General features: G+C 41.3%; 1 protein-coding gene across 1 annotated transcript in view; it reads left to right on the forward strand.

Annotated features, from left to right (window-relative positions):
* The window catches only part of LOC137624395 (uncharacterized), a 227750-nt gene that overhangs the window by 105604 nt on the left and 95845 nt on the right, over positions 1 to 26301 (forward strand). Inside the window, exon 5 of the mRNA XM_068355132.1 lies at positions 14551 to 14745. Coding sequence (XP_068211233.1) covers positions 14551 to 14745 — 195 coding nt within the window. The remainder of the gene's footprint in view (positions 1 to 14550; positions 14746 to 26301) is intronic.

Here is a 26301-nt window from a genome sequence, read left to right on the forward strand (position 1 = left end):
TTCAGAATTTTGTTGAAGAGATCTGAGTTAAAGTCAATATCAAAGGCATATAGTATAGGTGTAGTGTGGGCCAATTTGTACGACGAGATTCTGGAGGAAGCTAGACCTTGGGCATGCAAATCAATCAGGAAATCTAAACAAAAATTCATAGTAATTGATCCTGAATTCTTGTCTTTGACGTATTTGACCCATTTTTTCCATGACGTTTCATACTGAGACATAGTGGTAGATTTCTTATAGTTTTCCGCAAACTCCAACTTATCATGTTGAATTTGGAACTTCCTTTCCTGGGCTAAGGCGAAAAAATCATGAGATGAAGGTTGTTCATTCTCCATGACGAAGCGTAGACAATCTCCCGCTGTATCTCCTGGGACAGAATCCAGTTGGGCAACGGCACCAATTTGGGGTTCAATTTTGTGACCATGGGAAAACAGTTGTTCTTCATCCACAGAGGAGCCACCAGAGCCACCATCACTTTAAAAGACCGAAGCTTGACCAGAACCACGAGGAGGTTGAATGGTGGAAACAGGTAAATCTTCGTCCAACGATTCCAATCCAGGGACATTGCGCCTATGCTCGCTGCTGCTTGATCCACATTTGGTGCTACATAGCAGGGAAGTTTCTTGTTGAAACTCGTCGCAAACAGATCCACTTAAAGTCCAGGGACTTCATCCTGCATGAAACAATGATTTTTCGTCGAGAGACCACTCCGTCTCTAGAGGTTTTGTCCGAGAGAGGGAATCCGCCATCACATTTCTTACTCTCTGAAGGTGGGATGCTGACAGGTGCCAACCTTTCCTCTGAGCCAACGTAAGGATGGCTAACATTACGTGATTTATTTGGGGAGACCTCGACCCTTGTCTGTTGATGCAATAGACTATCGCCTTGTTGTCGAGGACTAGACGGATATGAATGTTCTTCAAGTTTAATTTCTTGAGGGACAAGAAGACTGCCATGTCCTCCAGAATATTGATGTGGAATTGTTGAAATTTCTGAGACCAACCACCTTGCACTTTCTTGAGTGGGGTATGACCCCCCCAACCATCCAACGAGGCGTCCGTATGAAGTATCACTACGTAAGGAGGAAAGCGCAACGGTACTGTCTGTGACAGACTCTTGGCAGTGGGCCACGGTTGAAGTTGCCTGCGCAGTAAAACCGGGGCCTGCTTCTGATGGTCGCGAAGAGCTTTGGAGGCTCTCCATTTCCAAACTCCGCTTGCATCCTTGAGATGTACTTTGAGGACAGGGTTCGTTACCAAGGCGAATTGTAAAGATCCTAGAACCCTCTCCTGGCATCGCCTGGTGATCGTCCCCGACTTGATCAGAGACCTCACTGACTTCGCTATTTCCTCTCTCTTGGAGGGATGAATAGATAGGGAATGAGACTTGAGGTTCCAATAAATCCCCAACCACTGGAAGTCTTGAGCTGGGGTCAGTCTTGATTTCTTGAAGTTGATCTGAAATCTGAGAGACTGAAGGAACCATACAGCTCAAGTGGCTGCTTCCGACCACTCCAGTGCCAAGGGAGCCCACACTAGCCTGTCGTCCGGGTACGCTGCTACTTGAAGGCTTTTTTCCCGAAGTTGCTGAACGACTTTTCGATTAGCTTCGTGAAAATCCTTGGAGCTATGTTGAGTCCAAATGGCATAGCTTTGAATACATAGCGCTTTCTCTCCAGGCTGAAACCAAGGTAGGGGAGAAGCGTCGACCTATCGGAAGATACCAATAAGCGTCGGTAAATTTTATAGAGACGGTGTAAGCCTCCAGGGGTAGTAAGCTCCATATCTGCGAAAGTCAGCATCTGGAACCTGTCGCACTGAACGAACAAGTTTAGACGGGACATGTCGAGAATAGTTCGAGGTATGCTTGAATCTTTCTTTGGCACGCAAAATTGATGCCCTTTAAATCTCATAGATCTCGTGCAACGGATAACTTTTCTTCAGAAGGTCTTGTACGTATTGTTCCAGATGAGGTGTTGATTTCTGGAAAAATCTCCTGAGCTTTGGTGGCCATCGCTTCCACTTCCAACCCAAGCAGTTGGAAATGACGCTCTGTGCCCAAGGACTGAATGACCAACAGTCCTTGAACAAGGCCAGCCGTCCCCGGGAGACCTTCATTGTTTGTGCTGAGGACGTGCAACCCTTCCTCCTCTGCTGCCTCGATGTCCGCAACCCCTGGACTTGCTGCCTCTGTCAGAGCGGCATCTGCCCCCCTCTTTCTCTCTTGTGAGATCGAAAGGACTACGACCCCTGCTCTTACACAGGGTTGAAGGCCAGGGACTGTGTCACCACGGGTTGAGGTACAGCGTAAACAGTCGGAGGGATGGCAGCGGGGGATGGAGCAAACGACTTCCGATGGTAGGTCAGTTTACGAGACCTCTTGGGTTGCGGTCCTCTCCCAGGGGTGAACTTCCTCTTCAAAGAGATCCCCCACTTCTGGAACAGGCTCTTGTTCTCAGCTACAGCTTTATCCGTAACTTCCTTTACCAACTTCTTTTCCCCATATGATAGAGTTGATGAGACGTTTCGGCTCATGGCGGATAGTAGCTGAGGCAAGTACATGCTCTCTACAGGCTCTACGGGCCTGAAAGAAAGCATAAAGATCCCTCATAAAGGTGGCAAGATGAGTCTTTGCCAACAAGGAAAAGACTGGGGCATCTGTAAAATTCCCAATCATCTCCTCCATGGAGCGCTCTAGAGACATCGAAGCTGATAACCTCTCTCTGGTCTCCATCTCAGCCTTAAGAAGGTGGTTGGGAATCCTAGGCAGTTTCTCATTAAACTGGTGGCTGGCCACATCCTTATTCAGTTTACCCTCGGCAAAAGTGAACTGGACATCGACCCAGTGGTCGGCATCATGTGGGAGGATAAGTGACACTGGTGTGCACTCTTCCAATGCTGGGAGAGGCTTACCCTCACGAATGGCTTTTTCCACAGCCACGAAGCCCTTCGAGGCAAAAAGGAATACCATAGTGTCTGGAGCCACAAAGGTGGCTAACCTTTTACCAAAGGCGCCAAGCTGTTTATTAATACACCCTGCCATCTTCATTTCTTTCACTGCCAGGTTGGATGATGTCATCCCTCAACGGAACCCCTTCAGCTAACCTCGCGTAGCAAATGGGGTAGGCATCAATGTCTGGGTAAAAGTCCAGATCCACTACAGGTCTGGAATCTAACCCTTCGCCAATGTGGAGGATGCCCTCGGAAAGCACAGCGTGGCCAGCATACCTCCAGGGATTTTGCTGCGTGCAATAAGGTAGCTGGGAAGGCAAGACTTTATCCTTAGTCGGTTCCTCTTGCTTCTTCAAAGTCTGGATCTCTTCATGCAAGGCCTTAAACATCATCAGCTAATATTGCTGATTCCCCTCCATGAAGGCTTTCATGTTAGCCAAAAGTGCTGGATCCATAGAAGTACCCGATGTACTCGGGAACTGAGGGGGCTCCATAAGCCCATCAGGAGACGGCGGTGGAAAAGAAGCCAGAACAGCTCCCGTCACGGAAGAGGTAATCGTCACCGTAGACAGGGAGGCCATTGTCGTAGTGGAGGCTGAGGTGGCAGATACCACTGAATCCATAATGGACCGTTGGGAGGGGTTTAGGTTGAAAGTAACACAAAACCGAATCAGGTGCTGCCTTGGGGAAGAGGATATCCCTCCACTCAGTAGAGGGGAGGTAAGGGGCCTTCAGATCCGCGTTCTTCTTAAACCCTCTTACCCAGGTGCGAAGGGATCGGTGGAAGAACACCTGGTCTTCTTCGGAGATATCCTTCGAGACCCACCCCGAATGATGCAGGTCCTTGCAAACACTGCAATCCTGTGGTTCCCAGTAACGAGACTGGACCCTTCATCCTCCGACACTTCGCATGGGTGCGGCAAGTATCGTGACCTCGAGGATGCCTCACGGTCCTGGCACAAATCTGCTCTGTACAGTGCATCTCCGTCATAGACACTGCCTGTAAGGAGAAAAAGGATTCAATGAGTCCATGGGTCTCTTACAGTCACCAAAAGCTGAAAGGAATGGATTAGTAACATTCTATGCTGTCAATAAAAGGAATAATAATCCCCAAATTGTGTGTAAATGCAATTGGTGAGAAAGTAGGAGATAAAGTACTAAATGTCCATTCCCCTATTAAGGACGTTAGATTGGAATAAATAGGGTTCTTAAAGAAAGTCGCTATAGGCTCAGAAGGAGGGGGGTGGCGTATGCTCATGGACAGAACCGTCGCTCTTATATCTCCGCAGAGAAATAGCCAATTAGAAGGCAACAGTACATGTAAGCTTAATAGATTAAGCCATTGATGCATCGAATAATGAGCAAGAGTCTATAGCAACATAAGGACTATAAATACAGGTTGATAACCTCACTTAGGGAGAACCCAATATAGGGAACTAGCCTATAGAGTTATCAACCATCTATCCAATCCACACCCTCAAAGAGAAGTGGGCAAATTGATAGAAAACCAATAACCATGTGTAGTGGCTATTTCCATGCCAGGACCTGGAAGACCTTTCGTAAAAGGGATTCCTATGTCCAGCATACATAAAGAAGCCTCAAAAGTGGAAGGAACAAGGCCTTTATGTTGATCTGTAGTTGAATTCACCTACATTCAGTCGAGAACCCACCTCAGAGTAGATAAAGCGGTCTCAAAAGAACAGAAAGACATGTGAAATAAAGGTACCAGCGTTGCCGGAAGAACCGGCAGCGCTAGGGGTAATGGCATTGAAGCCAATGTGTCAAGCGCCCTAAGGCGCTGGCACAGTGATCACTCCCATAGCCTAATACTAGCCCCGCCGCCAGTAACGGCATTTCCGGCAGGGGCAATGGTGCTTATGGCGACAGAGATAAACGGCAAGGGTATCCGCAGAAGCACTGTGCCGTATGGGAAGGCAGTGTCGCTAGTACCGGCACTGTCGTAAGTGGCGACGCATCACCAGTACAGGTACTATAGGATAGTATGCAGTTAGGAGGCGGCAAGGCCGTTAGGTACTGGCACCACCATCAGTCTGATAGCTTACCCCTCTGGGAGAAGCATGCTGACGGCCCTAGAGGGCCAGATCCCAGAGGCAACTAGCCCCCACCAACAACAAATGCAAATACACAGCAGCATAATGACAAAAGTCATGCAATGTCAGTCCCGGGAAGGCTAGGTAAAGAGAGAGGTGACGGCATGGGGTAGTTATGCCCATGCACTATATGAGCATTTTTTAACAATCCGTTTCTTTAACAATCCTAAGAACAGGCGACGGCAAAGGAGTCAGGCTCAGAAAGAAATCTGGATTCAATCCGAGGGTTACCCCAACAAGGAAGAGTCTCTAGACAAGAGACACTTCAGGCCACCGCACCCTGAATCCCAGGAAAGTATGAAACTCTAAAACAAATGCCACGCCGTCAGAGACGGCGAAGCCAGAATAAAATAAGTAAAAGATGCCACAGCTCGATCGAGAAATCTCAGAGGCTAGGAGGTAACGGCAGTACAGGAAAGTTAGCGCACTGACATGTTGGGATCACCCTTCGCAAAGGGGAGCTCCAATGGATTGCACGATCCCAGCATGGGAGATCACAAACGAATGTAACATGGCGGACCAACGGATTCGCCGGCGAGGGTTAGGCTATGCCTGGACGCAGCAAGTCGATCGAAAAATCCCAGAGGCTAGGAGGAACAGCAGTACAGGAAGTCAGCATACCGACTAATTGAGATCACCCTTCGCAAAGGGGAATTCCCAGTACTGCTGCGATTGCAGCACGACAGACAAGAGCCTAAACTGTCTAAAATACCGGAGGATCGAAGACAGGCGGGCATAAATACTCAGTAAACTAGTATAACTGAGGTAACAAACCCCTAAGGGAAAATGGCCACTGCCAACGAGTCCAGTAAGAAAGACCTAAACGCCATCGGCGAGCCCGTCTTCAACTAAAATGTTACCACTCTCTAGGCTAGGCCATCCGAAACAGACACGCACCAACAAAAACTTGAAATACATTAATGCAAGGTAAATGCAAACATAAAATAGAGCCCAAAGCATCGTAATGCTGAAATAAGACTAGCTAACGTGAAACTAGTAAAATAAAACTAAGGGTGGTCGGGTACACAACATGACGCCCAAGCTAGCTGGACTGAGAGCGCCCAGCTCCCTCATCATTAAAGCTAAATAACATTCCCCGTAGGGATCCAAAACACCTCCAGCTAAAGTAAACTGTAAAGGGAAGTTGACTATGAAGAAGAAGCCATCATACGAAGAAAAACTTCAAAAAAGCTGATAAAGGGCGCACAACGAAACAACAACGTAAGTAGGAATACGCTGCGAACAAAGGAATGAGTCATCAGAGACGAACGGGGGCACCATAGGAAGAGAGGATATGTAACGGCTCCTCACTTATCCTTCCCCCCAGTTGACTAGACTGGGTAAAGTCTGTTGGGGGTACAGATATCTATGGTTATCTACGGATACGTCCCTGATTACAGTATACAGTACACGATATCTTCGTATAGTCGTTCCGGGGTTTAGAACCTTGCGACACCTGACGGTAATTCTCTTGTAATATCGCTCTCAGAAATATTACACTGTAGGAAGCTGCCGAAGGGAGCTTCCATCAGGACGACATGGCTCGAGCCCAAAAATTCAGACTATTGTATGAAAAGAGATTAATCAATTGCTGAACCCAGGACATGCATATATATATATATATATATATATATATATATATATATATATATATATATACAGTATATATATATATATATATATATATATATATATATATATATATATATATCCGTGAACTTTTGTTTTCTTTACTGGCAGCAAAGTGTCGGGGCAAATAGCTCATAAATGTAGTACTGTATATTATAGGTAGTTTTTATTTTTTTAATTTCTAGACTTGACTCTGCAGAGATGGTCCTGTAAATGCAAAGAAAGTTTTGGACTACAGTACTGTGATTCAAATAATCATAAAGATGCTAGTTAGGAAGTAAGACAGTTATATAGTTTTTAAAAAAATTAAGAAAATTCTCAACACAATAATGTAACTTGATTTTTTGTACAACTACTTGTACATATTTATTTTGTTTGTAGCTCATTGAAGGAAGCAATGATGATTTAAAGTATAATTGAGCATTATTTATTTATAAAAGGTGTGATTTGTTTTATGCCAGTTATCCTTTGCATTTATTTAGGCTTGCAAACATGTTGATTTTTCACTAGGATGTTTTAGGAAAGAAATTAAACTAATTGTGTAGGTTACAAGTTATATTAAGAGCCCAAAGAAATGTCAGTATTTTTTATAGAATCCTCTTTTATTTTTTTTTCAAGATAATTTTATTGAGCGATTCAAATAATCATGTATGTAGAACCTGTGCAGTTCATTTTAATGTGTAACTGAAAACATTAAAAGCATGTTATTAAATGTACTTTTCCCTTTAGAAAATTCCTTTGTAAGATTCATCTTCCTCATGGTAGAGACAATATTGATAAATGATAAATCCCTTAACACTTCCTACACAGATGGGGATTTGTCCTGTGTTATCCATGTCATAGACAATGGTAATATTGTGAGTTTTAGATTTGGCAGTGTTTCAACTTGGGTATCCTGAGAGCTTCTAATGCTGTTGTCAGCAAAAAACTTTACAAGGGCTAATTGGTGACCATTCTCCTGATTGCTGCATTTTCAGAAATAATAATTGTTTAATGATCTTGCAGTATCTATATGCAACCCTGGAAGTTTAAAAAAACTTATAAATTTGAATTTTGATTTTGCTAAAGGAAATTTTATTTTATTATAACAAATAAGAATGCTGTTATTACTATTTGTGGATGGTATTTTCAATGTTATGAAAAAGTGTAGAAAGTTTTTGTGAAAGACAATAATTGTGTCCTTCGGTAGTGAAGGTGAAAAATTCCCGTAGAAGAATGCTGGTTTTTAAGTAAAGACATCAGTGTCTATTTTAATGGACAAATCGAATGATAAATAATATCAATTTTGTATTTCAGTACCATATTTTGAGCTGCATTTACATTTTTACATATATCCGTGTATTAACTTTTTATTTTATCACTAGTTTTCTTTCTATTTACTGTGATGGAATTGCAGTGTTGATGTGCGATACAAATAATTTTTGTTGATTCTTTTATGGATTAGTGAAGTATGCAAAAGGTGTATTAATTTGCTCAAGTTTGGCAATGCTTACCAACAAAATGATAGTGAAATATGTTAACGATATCCAAAGTGTTGTGAAGATACATTATAATATAAAAGTGGCATTTTGGAAGTTTTACAGTAATGATTCTATACTTTAGGAAGTAAGTGTGCCTGTGGAGTCTGACTTCAAGAATGGGAAAGTTATCCAGTTTTGTATTAATTGTATATTAGCAGGGAAATATGTACTGAACTGCTTTCGATAATTTGGCCTGTATTCCTGTTTTACATTTGTAGTTGAATTTTAGTTTGCTCAACTTAACCCTTCAATTATCCATTGTGAGACCATCTCCAGATGCATCCCTAAAACATTTGCAAAAATGTTCTGTATTATATAGTTGTGCATATTTACTGAAACAACAGTTTCCCAAAATAGCTCCATCATTTAAATCTGTGTGTCTATCAGGCTAAGTCCTCTGTATACATTTTTATGCCTAATCTTTACTTGTATCTAACCAGGAACATAAAATTCAGTGCAGATATTATTTCCATTTGATTGTTAACTTCAATTTCTATTTAGTTAGTTTTTTCTTTGGTGGTAATAGCATGTTGTTGAGAGGACTAGTCAGTTCCACTCTGCAGGTCAAGGTGGGAATTGGTTGTTCACAGAGGATTGTTGACTGCTATTTTTTTTAATGGGTCAAAGTATTTGGGATGCTTTCCCATCCAATACTATAATTCCTTATATCCTCATTAGACAAAGGCCCTCATTTTTTATGCTCGCCATTCCATAAGAATTAAGGTAGACCTCATGATACTAGAAGTGTTTGTGAAAAGTTTTATTATAAACAAAGGGTAAAATTTGGATATCATCCAACTTATATGTATTGAGGATCAATAATTGTAGGTGGCATTTTCAATGAGTCCTCTGAATATGAGGGTTCTACTGTTCCATTTTCTTCTCTCTTTTTAAAGTGCATCCCAATGTTTTTGTACTCTGAAAACCAGAGGTTTGCATCAGAGGTATCTTGACAAGACTCATCCTGTATCTCCAAGAGTAAGTAGCAGAACTCGATAGTCCTCCACAGAACCTTTAAGATGGAACAATGACTTGCCCATCCTTCTGGCCAACCAAAAACAGGGAAGAGTGGGAAAGGAATGAAAAATTACTTACTCAGATATAGATACCAAATAATTGTTGAGCATTTAATCTCCATTACAAGATAGTGAAACAACTACCTTTGGGCGAGCCGGCAGTATTTTGCTGTCATCTTAAGAGTTATCTCAAAATTTGGACACCCTCTATTAATTCTCTTTTCTGTTAAGACAGCCACAGACTCCTATATCGTTGATGAGTTCCTCTGACAAAAGGTTTTGGTTCCCCATGAGCCCTCATTACATCTTGCATATCCCTGACAAAAGAACTAATGTTTTCACCATACAATCAGTTATAACACTCGCCAGGAAGCCTTCCGATGGTACTGAAGCTCTCCCTCAAGAAACCCAAGCCTCTTTCACAGGGCTCACATAGTCTTTCACTGCAAGTCCTTTGCTCTTGTCAATTTTCAGGGGGAAATTCTTGGTGTCACCAGCTTGCTCCTCTCTCAGGATACTCTTTCCACATAGTGAACAAGCAAGATGAAAAGAATGTCTTGATCTTTTGGAAAGGTCTCTGCTCTTCATATTAATAATGCATTCCAACTCCTGGCAAAACTCTTTATGAGGATGGAAGCATTCTTGTCATTTATCTCCCTCGAATCTCCTTGAACCTAGAACTTTGGATATGTGGGGTATACTCTTCTTCCTTGAGGAATTGATCAAGAGAACAGGAGAAAAGATTGACAGCTCAGCAATGAGAGTCACTATCTTTTACAAAGAGCCTCCCACTCATCACTTTTGATAGTTCCTAAAACTAATAACTCCTAGAGCTACAGGCCCAGTTCAATCAGAGTTCTTTACTCTTTAGTCAAGTTCCTGCTTTCTACTAATGCCACCAGTTCTTAGCTTTACGATTTCAACAGCATTGTATGTCACAGCAGAGCTTTAGGTTCAGTAAGGGAACAAGAGCTTCAAGCAAGTTGCTGGGCAGGAGAAGTTAGATGTGGTGTACCGATCCCTCATTTTTTTTCCTCCCAAGTACGTATCCAAGTTCTAGACTGGAAGTAGAGGTCCAGAAATTTCTGGCTAAGCAGATAGCTTGGGAAATTATTTATGTTGTATCCTAAGATTTACACTTAATTTTTTTGTGGTTCCAAGAGGCATTAGGGGGTTGGAGACCAGTAATAGACCTTGCACTTCTCATCAGCTTTTTGAAGCTCACCTTCTGCATGTAAACTCCAAAGTCAGTAAGATGGTCCATCAGAGAAGGATAAGTTTCTAGCTTTGCTGAATCTTCATGATGCCTACTTTCATGTCCTAATTCATCCTCATCAACTAAGTTTCTATACTTTGTCTGATTAAATAAGGCCTATCAATTCAAGGCCCTGTGGTTTGACAAGGCGACAGCTTCACTGGTATTCACCAGGGTTATGGCATCAGGGGCTTTCTGTATGCACATGATGTACCTATTCTCTACATATTCTCCTCTGTCTTCATACACATGACAACACTGAGATTACCATACAATTCTTCTTCACCTAAGGGGTTACTGCACTGTAATTGTTCAGTGGCCACTTTCCTCTTGGTAAGGGTAGGAGACAGTTAGCTATGGTAAGCAGCTCTTCTAGGAGAAGGACACTCTAAAATCAAACTACTGTTCTCTAGTCTTGGGTAGTGCTACAGCCTCTGTACCATGGTCTTTCACTGTCTTGGGTTAGTTCTCTTGCTTGAGGGTACACTCGGGCACACTATTCTATCTTATTTCTCTTCCTCATCTTTTGTTAAACTGTTTATAGTTTATATAGGAGATTTTATTTGAATGTTATTACTCCTCTTAAAATGATTTTTTTTTCCTTGTTTCTTTTCCTCACTGGGCTATTTTACCTGTTGGAGCCCCTGGGTTTTAAGCGTGTTGCTTTTCTAACTAGGGTTGTAGCTTAGCAAGTAATAACAATAATAATAATAATGCAGATACCAAGAGGATTGCTAACTACTGGGTTCCGCAAGGTAAGTGCTAATCAGGGATCTGACAAAATTTTCTGTTTTTTGTTAAAACCTGGCCCTTGAAATCAATGACTCCAGGTTAGGTCGAGCTACTTCCACATGGAGAATTACCCGTTATGTATGGATATAGACATATTTCAAGGGTTAGTGGAGTAGTTAAAGTCTGCTCTGTCCATTCTTAAAACTTACAACCCCAGCTGTAAGGAAGTAGGAAGTTGCAGTAGCTGATCTTGTCTCCCTCGAGAACCTAGTCCCCTTCAGCAAAGTCAGGAGTCACATCATCCAGATCCATTGGGCAGGGAACTGGAGAGCAGTGTCAATAGTTGTAGTGGCATTAGTAGTGCACCTCACACTGTAGTCATTATTTGAGTGTCTTTGTATCATTCTTTTGACCCATAGCTACTCTTTCTATATACAGTATGTATATGCTAGTTTACTTCCATTCCTGCTTCATTTTTTTATTGCTGTGTGACCTCTTCTAACTTTACTTCACAGTGCAACTGCTGGGATTTCCCCCATTTGCGCTTGGGCACTTGAATACCATCACAGGCCACATGCCAAGATATATAACTCATCTTCAGAAATCCACAAATCCAAAAGGCACACTAGTATCAATACAGTATCATAGGAAGTGTGGAAGCACATTCTTTTGGTGAAGAGTTCGGTATTCTACGAAATGGGGACCCTCTGCTTCTATGGAACCAAAGATCCTGTTTATTTACAGACTCTTTCTAATCAAGTCTGGAGAGCTCATATGTTTGATGCATGGGTGGAAGCCAGGGGTCAGAAGAAGGGAGTCTTTTCATGTTTGAAACGTCACTGCTGTGGCATATCTCAGGAACCATGGGAGCACCCATCAGAGGAACTGGTAATACAGATCTAAAAGGGAATGAAAAATATAGTAACAATCACTCAAAGATCTGTTCCAAGGGTCTGTAGTGCGACAGTTGACTCCTTGAGCAAGAGAAACCAGATATATTGTGTAGAACACAGAACTTTGAACAGCTGTAAGGAAGACATGTAGCTCATGGAAGAATTATAATTCTAGATGCCTTCTCTCTGGGTCTCATCAACTTCCCCTAGACATATTTATTTTACATTTTTTAAGCACCTGCAAATACTTACAGAAGCACCAGCACCTTGGCTTCATTCTTTTAACCTGGGTAGGGTTAGGGTCTCACAAAATACTAACCTTGGTTCCTACCATTGATTTGGCTCCTCTAGTTTCCACCTTAACTACTGTCCCTTAAAAACATTTTGTACATCACTCGTTCTGCCAGCCTAATTTGGGATTCAACTACCATATGATTAATTGTTTGTAATGAACATACATGATTTTGCTACATTATACAAAAACAGTTTTCATATTTTAATGTAAAAAATCCATATATCATAAGGGAATGCTCCCTTCATCCCTGTCATTCCTGTAATTACAGCACAATTGTATGATGAGAACAGCATAGGTCACCCATCTGGAACCAGGGAAGTTAGGAGCAATCATTTCAATTAATTTATGAATGTCTATCGATTGTCTCATGACAGATATTCCAACTTATGATTATGATTAGATGGTTTTTCTGTGAAATAAGTGCTTTATTATTGCAAGAACAAGAATGTAATCTTAACAAAGAAAACTTTGAAATTGCCTTGAAATTTTGGGTACTTGCAAGTTCAGTATTGTATAATATCTCTACTGTGTATTGTAGAATATACAGAAGTGACTGCATGGTGCCATAAGTGTCCTTATACATTCGTTTGAGTGATCGACCTTTAATTAGAAGTACCATTCTGTGATGATGTAAGCTCATTGAAATAAAATTTCTTCTCGAACCATAAATTAGGTTTGTATAAACTTTATAAAGTGTTGTTATTTGCATTGCAAAGGATGATTCATACATGAAATACAATGGCATGATCATCAGTAGAACTCTGACCTGTGGTGAAATCATTTGATGGGTATCTCATCTTGAGCTACAAAAAGTAGTTTTGGAACATTATTAATAATTTCCAAGGGCAATATATTTCCATTCTGTGCAATTAAGCATAGTTAGCTTATTTTATTTTTTAAAAGACAGGTAAGATATGAAAGAGTATGAAATACATTTTTCTCTTGAAAAAAGGTTATGATGTAATGTCAGTTTTGTTATGCATTTGCCATTGTTTTTTTTTCTTTATTTGTATCCTCTCTCTTGCCAATATCACAGCAAGTAAATAATATTATTATTTTTAATTTCAAGGGCATTTTAGTAACTTTAGCAACCAATAATTACCCAATGATTGTTAGTATAAGTTGGTAATTGCACAAAAGCAAAATTGAACTGAGAGATATACGGTAATTAAAAATACTGTTGTGATTCAGACATCTAAGGTGAAGGTTAGAGTAGTATTCATATTACTATTTTTCCCAAGCCTGGTGCCATAAGCCACTCCAATAAACATTAAATTATTTTTTTGTAAATGGCAATCCAGCTCTTAATCTGCATCCTTACTCCTTAGGATCTAATTACCTCACAATTTTGTGACCCATCAGCCCAACATCTCCCTCCATAAAATAAGAAAGTTCTCCATCTTATTACATTACTGAACTTCATAAACAGCTATTTGTGGTTTTAGGACCATTCTTGCTTTTATGCTGATCTTTGTGGGGCTTATCATAAAACATCCTTTTGTCATTTGAAGAAGAATCTGCTTAAATGAACTTGTACAGTAACTTTTCATATCATTGCAGTCGTATTTGCACAGTATATTTAGCTTATAAATATTCTATTAATCCATCTCTCTTTTGGTACTTATTCTACTTTTCATGATTTCCATCCCTTTGCTATACATGTAGTTTAACTGTAAATCTGTATTAAGAGTATTCCATGTCAACTATTTAGAAAGGACTTTAAATACTAACAATATTCTAGATTCAGGAAGTATTTTAATCCCTGGAATTTTCCTTGGTTCATTGCTTTTCTACGTTATCCTGGAAAATGTGAGCATTTTGCATTCACAAAGTTCTTCCATACTAACACGAGTACAAGGTATGTTTTTACCTCTTTGAATTGATATTGTCTAGGTCTTTCTGGTTGCCCAGTATTTGGATAATTGGTGTTTTTGCTGGAGAATTGTTAAGTATAAACCATGAAACATTCTTATGAGCAGATTTTTGTGATTGTCCGGTCCTGTATATGGAAATCTGCAGTTTTACAGCTTTTAGAATGCAGCTTGTGTGCATTTACCTTTTAAGTGGTGATGAATCCCCGAACAAAGTTTGGTTTAATGCAAAGAAATAGATTCCAGTTACCTATGCTGAGAAAAATAATTCTTTCAGACACAAACTCAGAAAAAAACGAGAAACCCATCAGAAAAAGTAGATTTGATGATCCTCACCCCTCAGCAAGTGCTGGTAAGAAGGAAGAGGAAGGGAAAACTAATGATGCTCTGAACTTGATAATGTCTAATTACAAAGATTTCCAAAAAGGTGGCTTGAATATAGATCCACCTCAACAATCAAGCCAGAATAAAGGTAAGTTTTTTTACTAGTGTATTATTCTTATATAAAAAAAAATATAAGCTAAAAAGAGGCAAATTGTTCTTGAAAGTGCAACATATTAGTAGCGTGCACTTATATCATATAGATTAAATAAATTCACTGTATTAATGATTATAAGAAATAATGTGTTCCCTAATCCATTCACTAAACTATAATAAGATCACTGATTTAGATTGAAGCCTGTGGCAAAGTTCCTGTTTTATTTATATAATTGATATCAATATCACTGCACTTCAGGAATAGAGAAACTAGCTATCTTGGCTGCCCCAAAAAGGTTTTAATGATCTCCATTGTACATTGAAAAATAGTTTTCAATTAAAAATTATCACTCATAAGTTTCTTTTAAATGCTAATGTAAGCAAGCTGTTTATTAATAAGTAGCATTGTAGTATACATAACAAAATTACTAATTTTTGTAAAGGATGTTAGATGCATAAATCCTTATATCGAAAGAAATTTCATTCAATGCCTTTAAATGGTGTATCATATGTAGACATCCAACCAGAATATGTCCATAAAATTTATAAAATCCTTTAGGGACTGGCCAAACAGTTTAATGATGGATCTTTGCCTACACACACACACACACACTCACACACTAAATAGTCTGGTATATTCTTTACACATTTTCCTCTACCCTGACTCATCCAGGAAAACTTGGATGTGGGTAAACACTAACTGTTCATGGGCTACTTACCCACATGACAAGGGTAAAAGAAATTTTTTACCTATGGTAAACAGCTCTTTATAAGGAGCCTCTGAAATCATCTGTGTTCTTTACAGTAGACTCTATAGCGTGGTTTTCCTTTACTGTAGGTTAAGAGTTCAATAGCTTGAAGGTACACTCATACATTTTTCTGTCAAATTACTTTTCCTTTTTTCTCAGAAAGTTGGTTATGCATGCTAAATAGGAGGGCCAAGGTTCATCAAAAGGTTATTTATTCCTACGTGGATACAGACTTCTGAGTCATTTATATGGGTTTACTGCTATGTCGATTCTGTATGATAGGTTACTAGGCAGCTCCCCTGCAGCACTACTAGCTGCTGCAAGGCAAGGCAAGCTCCACTTCTCTCCTGGTCAGGTCAAGAGGGAGATTCTCCTATTGTTGCTTGACGAACACGATGCACTCTTGCTTGATTGCCTGATACTTTGATCTGTATAGATCATTTTGTGATTTCACATGTATCCTTTGCATCAGAATTCCAGCAGAAGGATGACTTCACTTTAGCAGATGTCTCCATGGAAAGTGTCAAAGATTTTCTTTCGTTCTTACCCAAGAACACCATGTTTAAGTTGAGACCACCATTTCCCCCTGTACCGAGGCAGCCCTGTTGGTAGATTCCTTCCTTTCCCTCACTCATACAAATGACTTTGTTGTGCCTCGAGCGCCTATAATGTAATTATATAACTTTGATGGTTCTTAGCGTCATTCTCCTCATAAGAATTTTCCAGGTTTGCCCTAGAATTCGACCTTATCATATTTTTTCTGTTGTGCGGACATCCTCAGGAATGTTCACGACATAGCCTTTACAGTTTTGACTGATTTGTCAGAGCTCGGTTGTGTCATTCCCCTCCAAACAGATGTTTTTGAAGGCTAAAATCATTACTGTATTTACTAACACGTCAACCCCCTTAAGCATTGACTGCGTGTATAGAGTACCCTAGCAACAGAGTCTACATGAGCTGCTTTCCCTGTGAGTGCCCTCATTATAGAATGCACCGCCACCCCTGTGCGTGCCGACATCATAGAACTCGCTGCCACCCCTGTGAGTGCTGAGGTCATAGAACTCGCTGCCACTCATGTGCATGCCAACGTCATAGAATGCATTGCCACCTCTGTGCGTGCCGATGTCATAGAACGCGTTGCCACCCCTGTTCATGTCAATGTCATAGAGCGCTTTGCCACCCCTGTGCGTACCGACATCAGAGGTCGCGCTGCCACCCCTGTGCGTGCCGACATCAGAGGTCGCGCTGCCACCCCTGTGCAGGCCGATATCTGAGAGCGGGCTGCCACCCCTGTGCGAGCCGACATCAGAGAACCTGCTGCCACCCCTGTGCGTGCCAACGTCAGAGAACGCGCTGCCACCCTTGTGCGTCCCAATGCCATAGAACTCACTGCCACCCCTGTGCATGCCGATGTCATAGAGCGCTTTGCCATCTCTGTGCATGCTGATGTCATAGAGCGCTTTGCCACTCCTGTGCGTGCCGACATCAAAGAACGCATCGCCACCCTTGTGAGTGCTGATATCATAGAACACACTGCCACCGCTGTGAATGCTAATGTCATAGAACTTGCCACCACCCCTGTGCGTGCTGATATCATAGAACGAGCTGCCACCGCTGCGCATGCTGACATCTTAGAATTTTCTGCCATCCCTGTGCGTTCTGACATCATAGAACGTGCTGCAACCCCTGTGCATGCTGTCGTCGCAGAATGCGCCACCTTTCTAGAGTGTGAGCGAACAATATTACTGCCCATACTGGCTATGGTGCCTTTTCATATATCAAATGACAGAGAGACTGATCATCTGGCTATTTCCTTTGCACCTCATGTGCGTGATTCAATCATGTTTAATTAATGTAATGAATTTTTTGGGGAGTTGTTGTGCTCTCAATGGGAGAAATATCTTACTTTTCATAGAGAAACAAGCAAAGTGAGATTGTTTCCATTCCTCATTGTCTTTCTAAGACAGTAAGAAGAGTATGATGAATGCTGTTGTGAGTGCTGCCGAGTTGTAGACGTGTTTTGTGTGGAACTCCGTGCAACACTCGCCATGAGTCGTGCTTTAGCTTTTATTTCTCGCTTAGAATATCATTGAAAAAATATTGATTAATCTTATGGAGAAACCAAAGTGAAAAGAAGCACTGACACCATGTCTTCCCCTAACCCTGTCTGCCTCATTTGTGAAACCATGGAGGGATACCAGAAAAAATGGATAGGATGTGAGTGCAATAGATCCTAACATAAGAAATGTGTGTATATGGTAACAGGCTCACTGATTATGAAATAAGAAACCTAAATTGATTATGTCCACACTGCATACTTGAAGCCAGAGCAGCCAAATTATATATATTGAAATTGAAGGAAGAATCGAGTATAAGAGAGGAGGCTCTGAGTGAACAAGATGCGAGAATTACTGAATTGGAAAACAAAGTTGCGGACCTTTACGCACACGCAACAAATTCCACCCTGACTACTGACCTCACGGAGAAAGTTGATAATCTTGCTATGAATATGGAATCAATTAAGGCAGCACTTCAATCATTGACAGACCCAAAACCAGAGAAAATGTCATAAGCTGACAAAGTTAAAGAAAAAATCTGTTGGTAATTAAATGAACAAATACAACAACTAAAATTCCTGAAAGAAAACACGAGGTCGAACAGGCACTTAAAAACATTCTAATACTTACCACAAGATAAACTTTAAATGAAAATATTGTAAACTTTGCCAACAAAATGATCAGAGAAGAGGCTGCAAACAAAATTGAGACATTGGTTGCCGACACTGAAACGAGAAAAAATGGACAATTAAAACCAAAATTAATGATATGCAATGTGTACAATGATGAAGATGAAGTTATAAATACCTTAATTCCAAGAAATCATTACCTAGACCAAATCCAAAACATAGAAGAGAAGATTAGCTTGGTACTGAAAAGAAAATGATGCAGGTAGGACTACCCACTATGTGTTGAAATGTGATCCTGAAGTCCGAAAGGCTATTCATGAAAATGATAAAGTTATGTTGCGATGGGGTACTTCTGACATACGGGATAGATACCCCGAGATCACCTGCCACCACTGGCAGAGGTATAGACATCTTAAAGAAGATTGCAAGTTTAAAACTGATGATAAAGTCTGCGGGAAATGTTCAGAAAAACATTCCACCTAGGAATGTAACTCGCAAATGCCAAAGTGTATTAACTGCGCAAAGTTAACAAACCATACAGTAAATTCAAGAGATTGCAATGCTTTTGAGTTAGAATTGAAACGACTGGCAGAAAATATTGATCATGTATGCTAAGAATATCATAAACTGTGGCTACATAAATATACTATCTGTTGGTGATAAAACTATCTAAATTCTAGAATTAATAAATAAGAAGTACTTGCACATACTACCATTATGTAAAACATTGTTAAATAGCTTTGACAAGGTTAAGATCACTGAAATGACACCCCCATACATACAATCTTTCACATTCCAAGGAAGGGTAGGTCTGGTGGGGATGTCGGACTCTTTATTCATAAAGGTTACTCAAATCTCAAAATGTTAAAAAGAACTAGTGTAACAAGTTTTGAATATATAGAAATAAACTTTACCCATAAAAACAGAAAAATATCCTTTGTAACAGTCTACAAACCTCCTAGAACAAATACTAGAATATTCTTCAAAGAGTTCAGGGCATTCATTGAGATGATTATCATGGAGAAAATTGAATTAGTTATTTGTGGAGACTTAATTTTTTGCACGAATGACGCTTCAAATCTTGATGCTTTGGCATTTAGGGAGTTATTAGAATCATATCAACCTGTGAATAATGTCGACCATACAACTAATTTAACGGGGCATACATTGGACCTAGTTTAGGGTGATGGAATGAATAACATTGTATCTGATATAAATGTTGAAGAGAAATGTACTATCTCCCCAATGCACAAACTTATTAAGTTTGGTCTACCTCTATAGAAACATACAGTAGTAAAGAAAATAAACTTAAGACCTAAATCAAATTTTTCTCCTACTGTATTTATTTAAGAAGTTACAAAGAAAATAAATAATGCCATCAACATACCCTTTGATCATGATAACCAACGTTTCTTGGGAGCTATGTGTGTTGACTGTCTTACGACCACGTGTGATAGCGTGAGTTAAAGTGAATATGATACCATGTGCCCACTGATGGAAAAGACTATAACTGTTAAAGACAAATCTCCTTGGTTTGATGGAGAGACTTTAGTGAAAAAGAGGAAAAGAAGACGCAAAGAAAGAAAAAGGAATCGGTTAGAAACTGAAAGTACATGGGTAGAATACAAAACTACTGTGTCAATGCAACTACCTACTAAGAAGGAAAAAATTGAATACTACAAGAGAAAGATTCGCGAAGCAGCAACAGACATTAACAAGTTATATGTTACCTAAATGGAATAATGATAAATGTAAACAAAAAGCAGCTAGCTACCTGATGAATACAGTGACCAGGAACTAGCAAATAATTTTCTAGTATTCTTTAAAAACTACGTTGAAAATATAACCAGATCATTTGTGAATATTCAACATCAGATTAATGATACACCAGATACATAGATAAAATCAATGAGATTCACAAGACCACATCACCAAGATTATCAAGAGAGCAAAGTAAACAAACTGCTTGATCGATCCTGTGCCAATATCTGAAGTAATTGGAGAAACTTTTCTAGTCTAGCCAAAATAATTATGAGAATAGTAAATGCAAGCATTGATGAATGTAAGTTTCCTAAATCTGAGAAAATGGCTATAGTCACACCAGTTCTGAAAAGTGCTCTGGATTACCAGGGATTAAGCTCACATATAGACCTATTTCAAATCTATCCTTTGGTTTCAAAAGTGCTAGAATACGTAATTCTTGAACAACTAGTCAGCCACTTAGAAGTAATAGAAGCTTTGCCTGACAACCAATCTGCTTACAGAAAACTACTTTACAGACACCTGTCTGCTCTGTTGTAAATAATATGCTGGAAATGATGGATGAAAATAAATGTGGTATTATAATATTACTCTATCTTAATGCTGCTTTTGAAACAATGGTCATGAACTGCTACTAAATGATCTACGGTTCATCAGCGTTGACGATCAAGCTTTCGATTACCTGAAAGACTACAGTCAGACCTCATTAATCGCTGTTTCTTGCTTTGCGGTTTCGGTTTTTCTCTCTCTCTCTCTCTCTCTCTCTCTCTCTCTCTCTCTCTCTCTCTCTCTCTCTCTCTCTCTCTCTCTCTCTCTCTCTCTCTCTCTCTCTCTAATAAATGGAAGCTGTGTCGCCCAGTGAAATGCTCCTTTCAGCACCATTTCTAAGGCATAAATGTTGCTAAATATACCAGAGAAAAAAAGGATGCATGGAATGCCAGGAATAAACCCAGCTCGCTCACTTTAATGAGTGTCGATATAGTAACTGGGGCGTGATAGAACCACGACAGGTCCCTCACCAGTTAGACCTCTCCTTCTTCAACATCCCCCGGAATTACGAGGTGCCGATCTACACCCCCTACCCCTCCCCACCCTCTCTCCCTTATTCCTCCTAGCACCCCAAGCTTGGACCAGCCCAGGGAGAGGGAGAGGGAAAAAGAGAGGGGTGGGTTCACTGGGGGACACAGGTTCCTCACCCAGAAATAGATTTTTCCTTCGTCAAAATCCCTTTTCTGGGCTCGACCTGTGTCGCTCAGTGAAATCTTAACAGAGAAATGGTCCCAAGCTTGGAAATACACATAAAAAAAGGGAACTGAAATAAAAACAGAATATGGAATTAACCTGTTAACCGTCTCCGACGTCATATGCCGTCCTCCATTTTCTTTGCGCAACCGCGCTTGACGGCATATGACGTCCACCACTTTAGAAGATATTTTCAAGGTGTCTTTGACGGCATATCACGCTCATACGTATAGAAAACGAAAGGAACATCGTCTGGCAACACCCTCGCCAAATCTGGTAATCATTGGCAACTGCGTTCACTTGATACAACGTTTAGTAGAACTGTTTCTTCAGCACGCATTTGGCGTTCGGCTGAGACGAGTCTCCTATATTTTTCTCATCTCCCCGCTACCCTTCACGATGAGCGCTCGTAAAAAAATTACGCTATCAGAGGAGGAAATACGATTTATGATTGAGGAAAGTACTGATGGAGAAGAAAGTACTGATGGTGAAGAGGAAAGAGAGAGAGATGGGGTTCATATTATCATTATGATTATGTATGTTATACTTTACTATATTGATAAGAACAGAGAGAGAGAGAGAGAGAGAGAGAGAGAGACCTACTTTATGATTATATTATCAGGATTATGAGTGTCCTGTATTGATGGGAACACGAACAGAGAGAGAGAGAGAGAGAGAGAGAGAGAGAGAGAGAGAGAGAGAGAGAGAGAGAGAAAGGAGAGAGAGAGAGAGAGAGAGAGAGGAGAGAGAGAGAGAGAGAGAGACAGGAGAGAGAGAGAGAGAGAGAGAGAGAGAGCACACACACACACACTAAGGAAATGTGCTCTTTGCAGGAAAAATGGCAAAAGGAAGGAAACATCCTACTGGTGTAAAGAGATAAGGAAATGATGTCCTGGTGTTGTGTGCAGCACAATTTCTTCATTATTTCAACAATAACTAAATGAGTATATTTGTAAAAAAAAAAAAAAAAGAAATAAGAAAAGAAATACAAAAAATAATAAAAAACAGTAAACAAGTTCATAAGAAATGAATAATAAAAAAAAAATGCATCAAGAAGATGAGACCGCATGATCTAAGCTTAAGCGCCAATCCGCTGGATAGGGGGTGACGCTCACAAAGCGAAAACGGTCAGGGAGAGGGACGGTTAACAGGTTAAGAGAGTTCAATAACAAAACGTAAACTAGCAAGACGCAAAGTACAGAATACAGAAAACTTCCCAAAATATACAGCCAGATATACTGGGGAAACTCTCAAGAACCAGAATTTAATTATAACAAACAAAGACATAAATACATAATACACATCAAAATTAGAGGGTAGGGTGCAAACCAAACAAATAACAACAGGGACAGTAGGGAGAGTAGGCAAGGCATAAAAAGAAAAAAGGGCGGTAAAAAGATAGGTCCTAATTATAATGGTTCTTCTATATTCGGAGGAAATACATTCCCTGCTGCCAATGTTGCAAATTTAAGGGCTTCCAAAGATTTCAAATTGTTGTGTTTAAAGACAGTAGGTGACTTCCAACCGGTGTATCGTTTCAAGTCTTCAAAGTTCATGTGATGGAAATAATTAACTGAGGTCGCCACTGCCCGTACATCATGGGCATGTGGGACTGAATGAGGATTGGCTTGCTTAATAAAGTAAAGAATCTGCTGCCTAATCTCCTTCAAGGAAATAGTTCCTCCATGTTCTCGAACAAATAAAGGGCCTGAAGACGTATTAGAAGTTCTATTCAAGTAAGCTTTCAGAGTGTTAACAGGGCACAGAGAGAGATCCTGAGAGAGTGCAACAATCTTCCACGGAGTCCATCTAGACTGGGATCCCCATTCTTCGCTAAGAAACGTTTATCTGGGGAGAGCAAGACCTCGCCAGACGAAAAAAAGTCAATGTGACCCAGCTCTCTAGATAATGCCGAGAGTTCAGATATTCTGGCTCCTGAAGCTAAACTTACCAAAAATAACGTTTTCCTAAGAATCGTTATGTAGGAGCATGAGTCATTATCAGTGTCAGAAGCCAATTTAAGGACATCATTGAGAAACCATGAAACTGTGTGTGGACGGGTAGCCGGTTTTAGTCTAGCACAAGCCTTGGGAATAGATGAGAAATATGAATCCGTAAGATCAGTATTGAACCCGAATTGAAATATTTTCTTCAAGGCATACTTAATCGTGGTAATTATACTAGCAGCTAGCCCCCCTTCAAACAAAGTTCTGAAAAAGGTAACTGCCAGATTGGCAGTCATTGTCTGAACATCCGAGTCCCTCAGAAACTTTGCAAACTTCTTAACAGCCGAATCATATTGCCAAAGTGTGGAATCCCTCTTATCCGATTCCAGGAACAATGTGTTAAGGGGATCGATAGCAGCATCCTTCTGAGCCGCAAATTTCATGAAATCCTTAAAGTTAGGGCACTCAGAATTCTTGAGGAAGCTGACACATTGCGAGTTTGTACTGTTTGCGTCAACATTCGGTTGGGAATCCGGCAAGGACAGAGACCTAGCTCCACCAAGAGGAGAAACCAATTGCTTTTTGGCCAGTTGGGAGCCACGTGAGGGATCTATCCTTGGAAGGTCCTGAGCCTGTCCAGAACTTTCATCGGTATGTTTATAGGAGGAAACAGGTAGATCCTCTGCCAGGTGTTCCAGTCGAGATACATGGCGTCCGTGGCATAGGCCCGAGGGTCCAAGTTGGGGGCTACGTAACATTGGAGTTTGTGGTTTGAGTCCGTAGCGAAGAGGTCCACTTGAAGATTTGGGACCTGCTGGCAGATCCAACGGAATGATGCTTGGTCCAGGGACCATTCCGACTCCAGGGGAGTCGTCCGGGAAAGTGCATCGACCACTACGTTCCTGACACCCTCCAGGTGAACTGCTGACAAATGCCAACGGTTTCTTGTTGCCAAGGAAAAGATGGCAATCATCACCTGATTGATGTGACCTGACTTGGAACCTCCCCTGTTGATGCAGTGAACTATCACTGCACTGTCCAGAACCAACCTATGTTGATTCTTTAACGGGGAAAGTCGTTTTAGAGTCGAGAATTCTGCCATGGCCCCTAAGATATTGATGTGCATCTGACGAAAAGTCGTCAACCACAAACCCTGGACCTTCTTCAATGGAGAATAACCCCCCCAACCGCTTAAGGAGGCATCCGTATGGACTACTAAAGCCGGCGGAGGGAAATGAAAAGGTACCGACTTCGCCAAGTTCCTGACCTTCGTCCATGGGAGAAGTCTTTTTCTTAGGATAGATGGAATCCTTGAAACCTTGTCTCAAAATTTGTCGTTTGCCCTGGATAGCCAAACTCGATTGATGTCCTTCAATTTGGCTTTCAGTAGGACGTCTGTGACAGAGGCAAACTGGAGTGAACCTAGCACCCTCTCTTGGTTTCTCCGAGATGTAAATTTGGCCCCGAGAAATTTCCTCGTGCCCTTCGCGATCTCTTTCCTCTTCTGCGGGGGAATCGACAGTTTGTAAGAGGTCAGATCTCATTGGAGACCTAACCACTGGAAGCACGACGCCGGAATCAGGCAGGACTTTTTTAAATTCACTCACAACCCAAAATGTTCCAGAAACTTTATGACCTAGTCCGTCGCCTCGCGACATTCCCTGCCGCTGTTGGCCCAAATAAGCTTCCGCTAACTTAGTGAATACCCTGGGAGCAACATTGAGTCCGAACGGCATCACCTTGAAGGCGTATGCCCATTTGCCAAGCTTGAACCCCAGAAAAGGACGAAAAGGACGCGCTATTGGAACATGATAATAGGCGTCTGTAAGATCGATAGAGGTAGTGACGGCCCCACGAGGAAGTAAGGTCCGTACCTGCGAGACGGTCATCATATGGAACTTGTCACATTGAATGAATGTATTGAAACGAGACAGGTCTAAAATTACCCTTTGTTTGTCGAAGTCTTTCTTTGGCACGCTGAATAAGTGACCTTGAAATTTTAAACGCCTGATCTCTTGTACCGCATTCTTTAAAAGAAGATCTTGGGCAAAATATGTGAGATCCGCCGATGGACTCTGATAAAAAGTGAGCGGTGGCCTTGAATCCAACTCCACCCTAGGCCGTTGGATTCTATGCTGTGTGCCCACTTGTTGAACATCCACTGGCTTTGAAACAGATATAGCATCCCCCCTACCTGAGGAGTCATTGGGCCGCAGTTGGTCTGCCACCACGGCTCCCTCGGGATCCTCTGCCCCTCCCAGAAACTCATTCACCTCCCCTGTAGCGTAAAGGTCCTCTACACCTACACCCTCTCTTTTGCCTACTATAACCTTGGACCAGGCCTTGAGATTCAAAGGCAGGGTTAAAAGCAGGCGAAGTCGAGAAGGAAGTCGAAGGCTGAGGTGGCTGACTTACCAGCACGAACTGCTGTTGGGGCTGAGGCTTAGAGGTGGATTGATGTCATATCTTGGATACAGGCACTGCCTGTACCACAGGTTGGGGTGGGAACCCTGGAAAGGAAGAAATCGTCGCGGCTTTTTCCTGCCCCGTAACTGCGTGCCAGCGGATTCGAACTTCCTCTTAGGAACGAGACCCCACCTAACACAAAGGGTTTGATTGACTCTGGCTGCCTCACTGAGAATGCCGTTCACCACATCATCTGGGAAAAGATCTGTCCCCCAGACCAAAGCTTTTATCAACCTGTTAGGCTCATGTCGAATGGAAGCCTCCGCTAAGACGTGCTTCCTGCACGCACGACGAGCGACAGCGAAGTGGTATGCATCACACTGAAGCGTGTGAAGCAAGGACTTCGTTAAGATCTTAAAGAGAGACTCATCCGCGTAAACCAAGCAAGACATCTCCGCCATAGTAGCCGAGTTAATGGATCTACTCAATCAGACTTGAGCTTCATATTCCGTCCGAATCAACGAATTTGGCAGCCTGGGAAGGCGTTCACTGAACTGTGCAGTCGCACAGTCCAGAGCCAACTTCCCTGCTGTGAAGGTCGCCGGAGCATCAATCCAGCAGTCTTGGTCCCCTGGGAAGAGCAAAGAAGTAAGGTCTGTCTCCCGAAGTTGTGGCATAGGTTTATCCTCCGTGGCCGCTTATAAAGTAAGATCCACCACTTCGGTGGTGCACGGAGTAGGAGTTTGTTCCTCGACCGCAAA

The sequence above is a fragment of the Palaemon carinicauda genome, chromosome 31 (genome assembly GCF_036898095.1).
Source record: "Palaemon carinicauda isolate YSFRI2023 chromosome 31, ASM3689809v2, whole genome shotgun sequence".
NCBI lineage: Eukaryota > Metazoa > Arthropoda > Malacostraca > Decapoda > Palaemonidae > Palaemon > Palaemon carinicauda.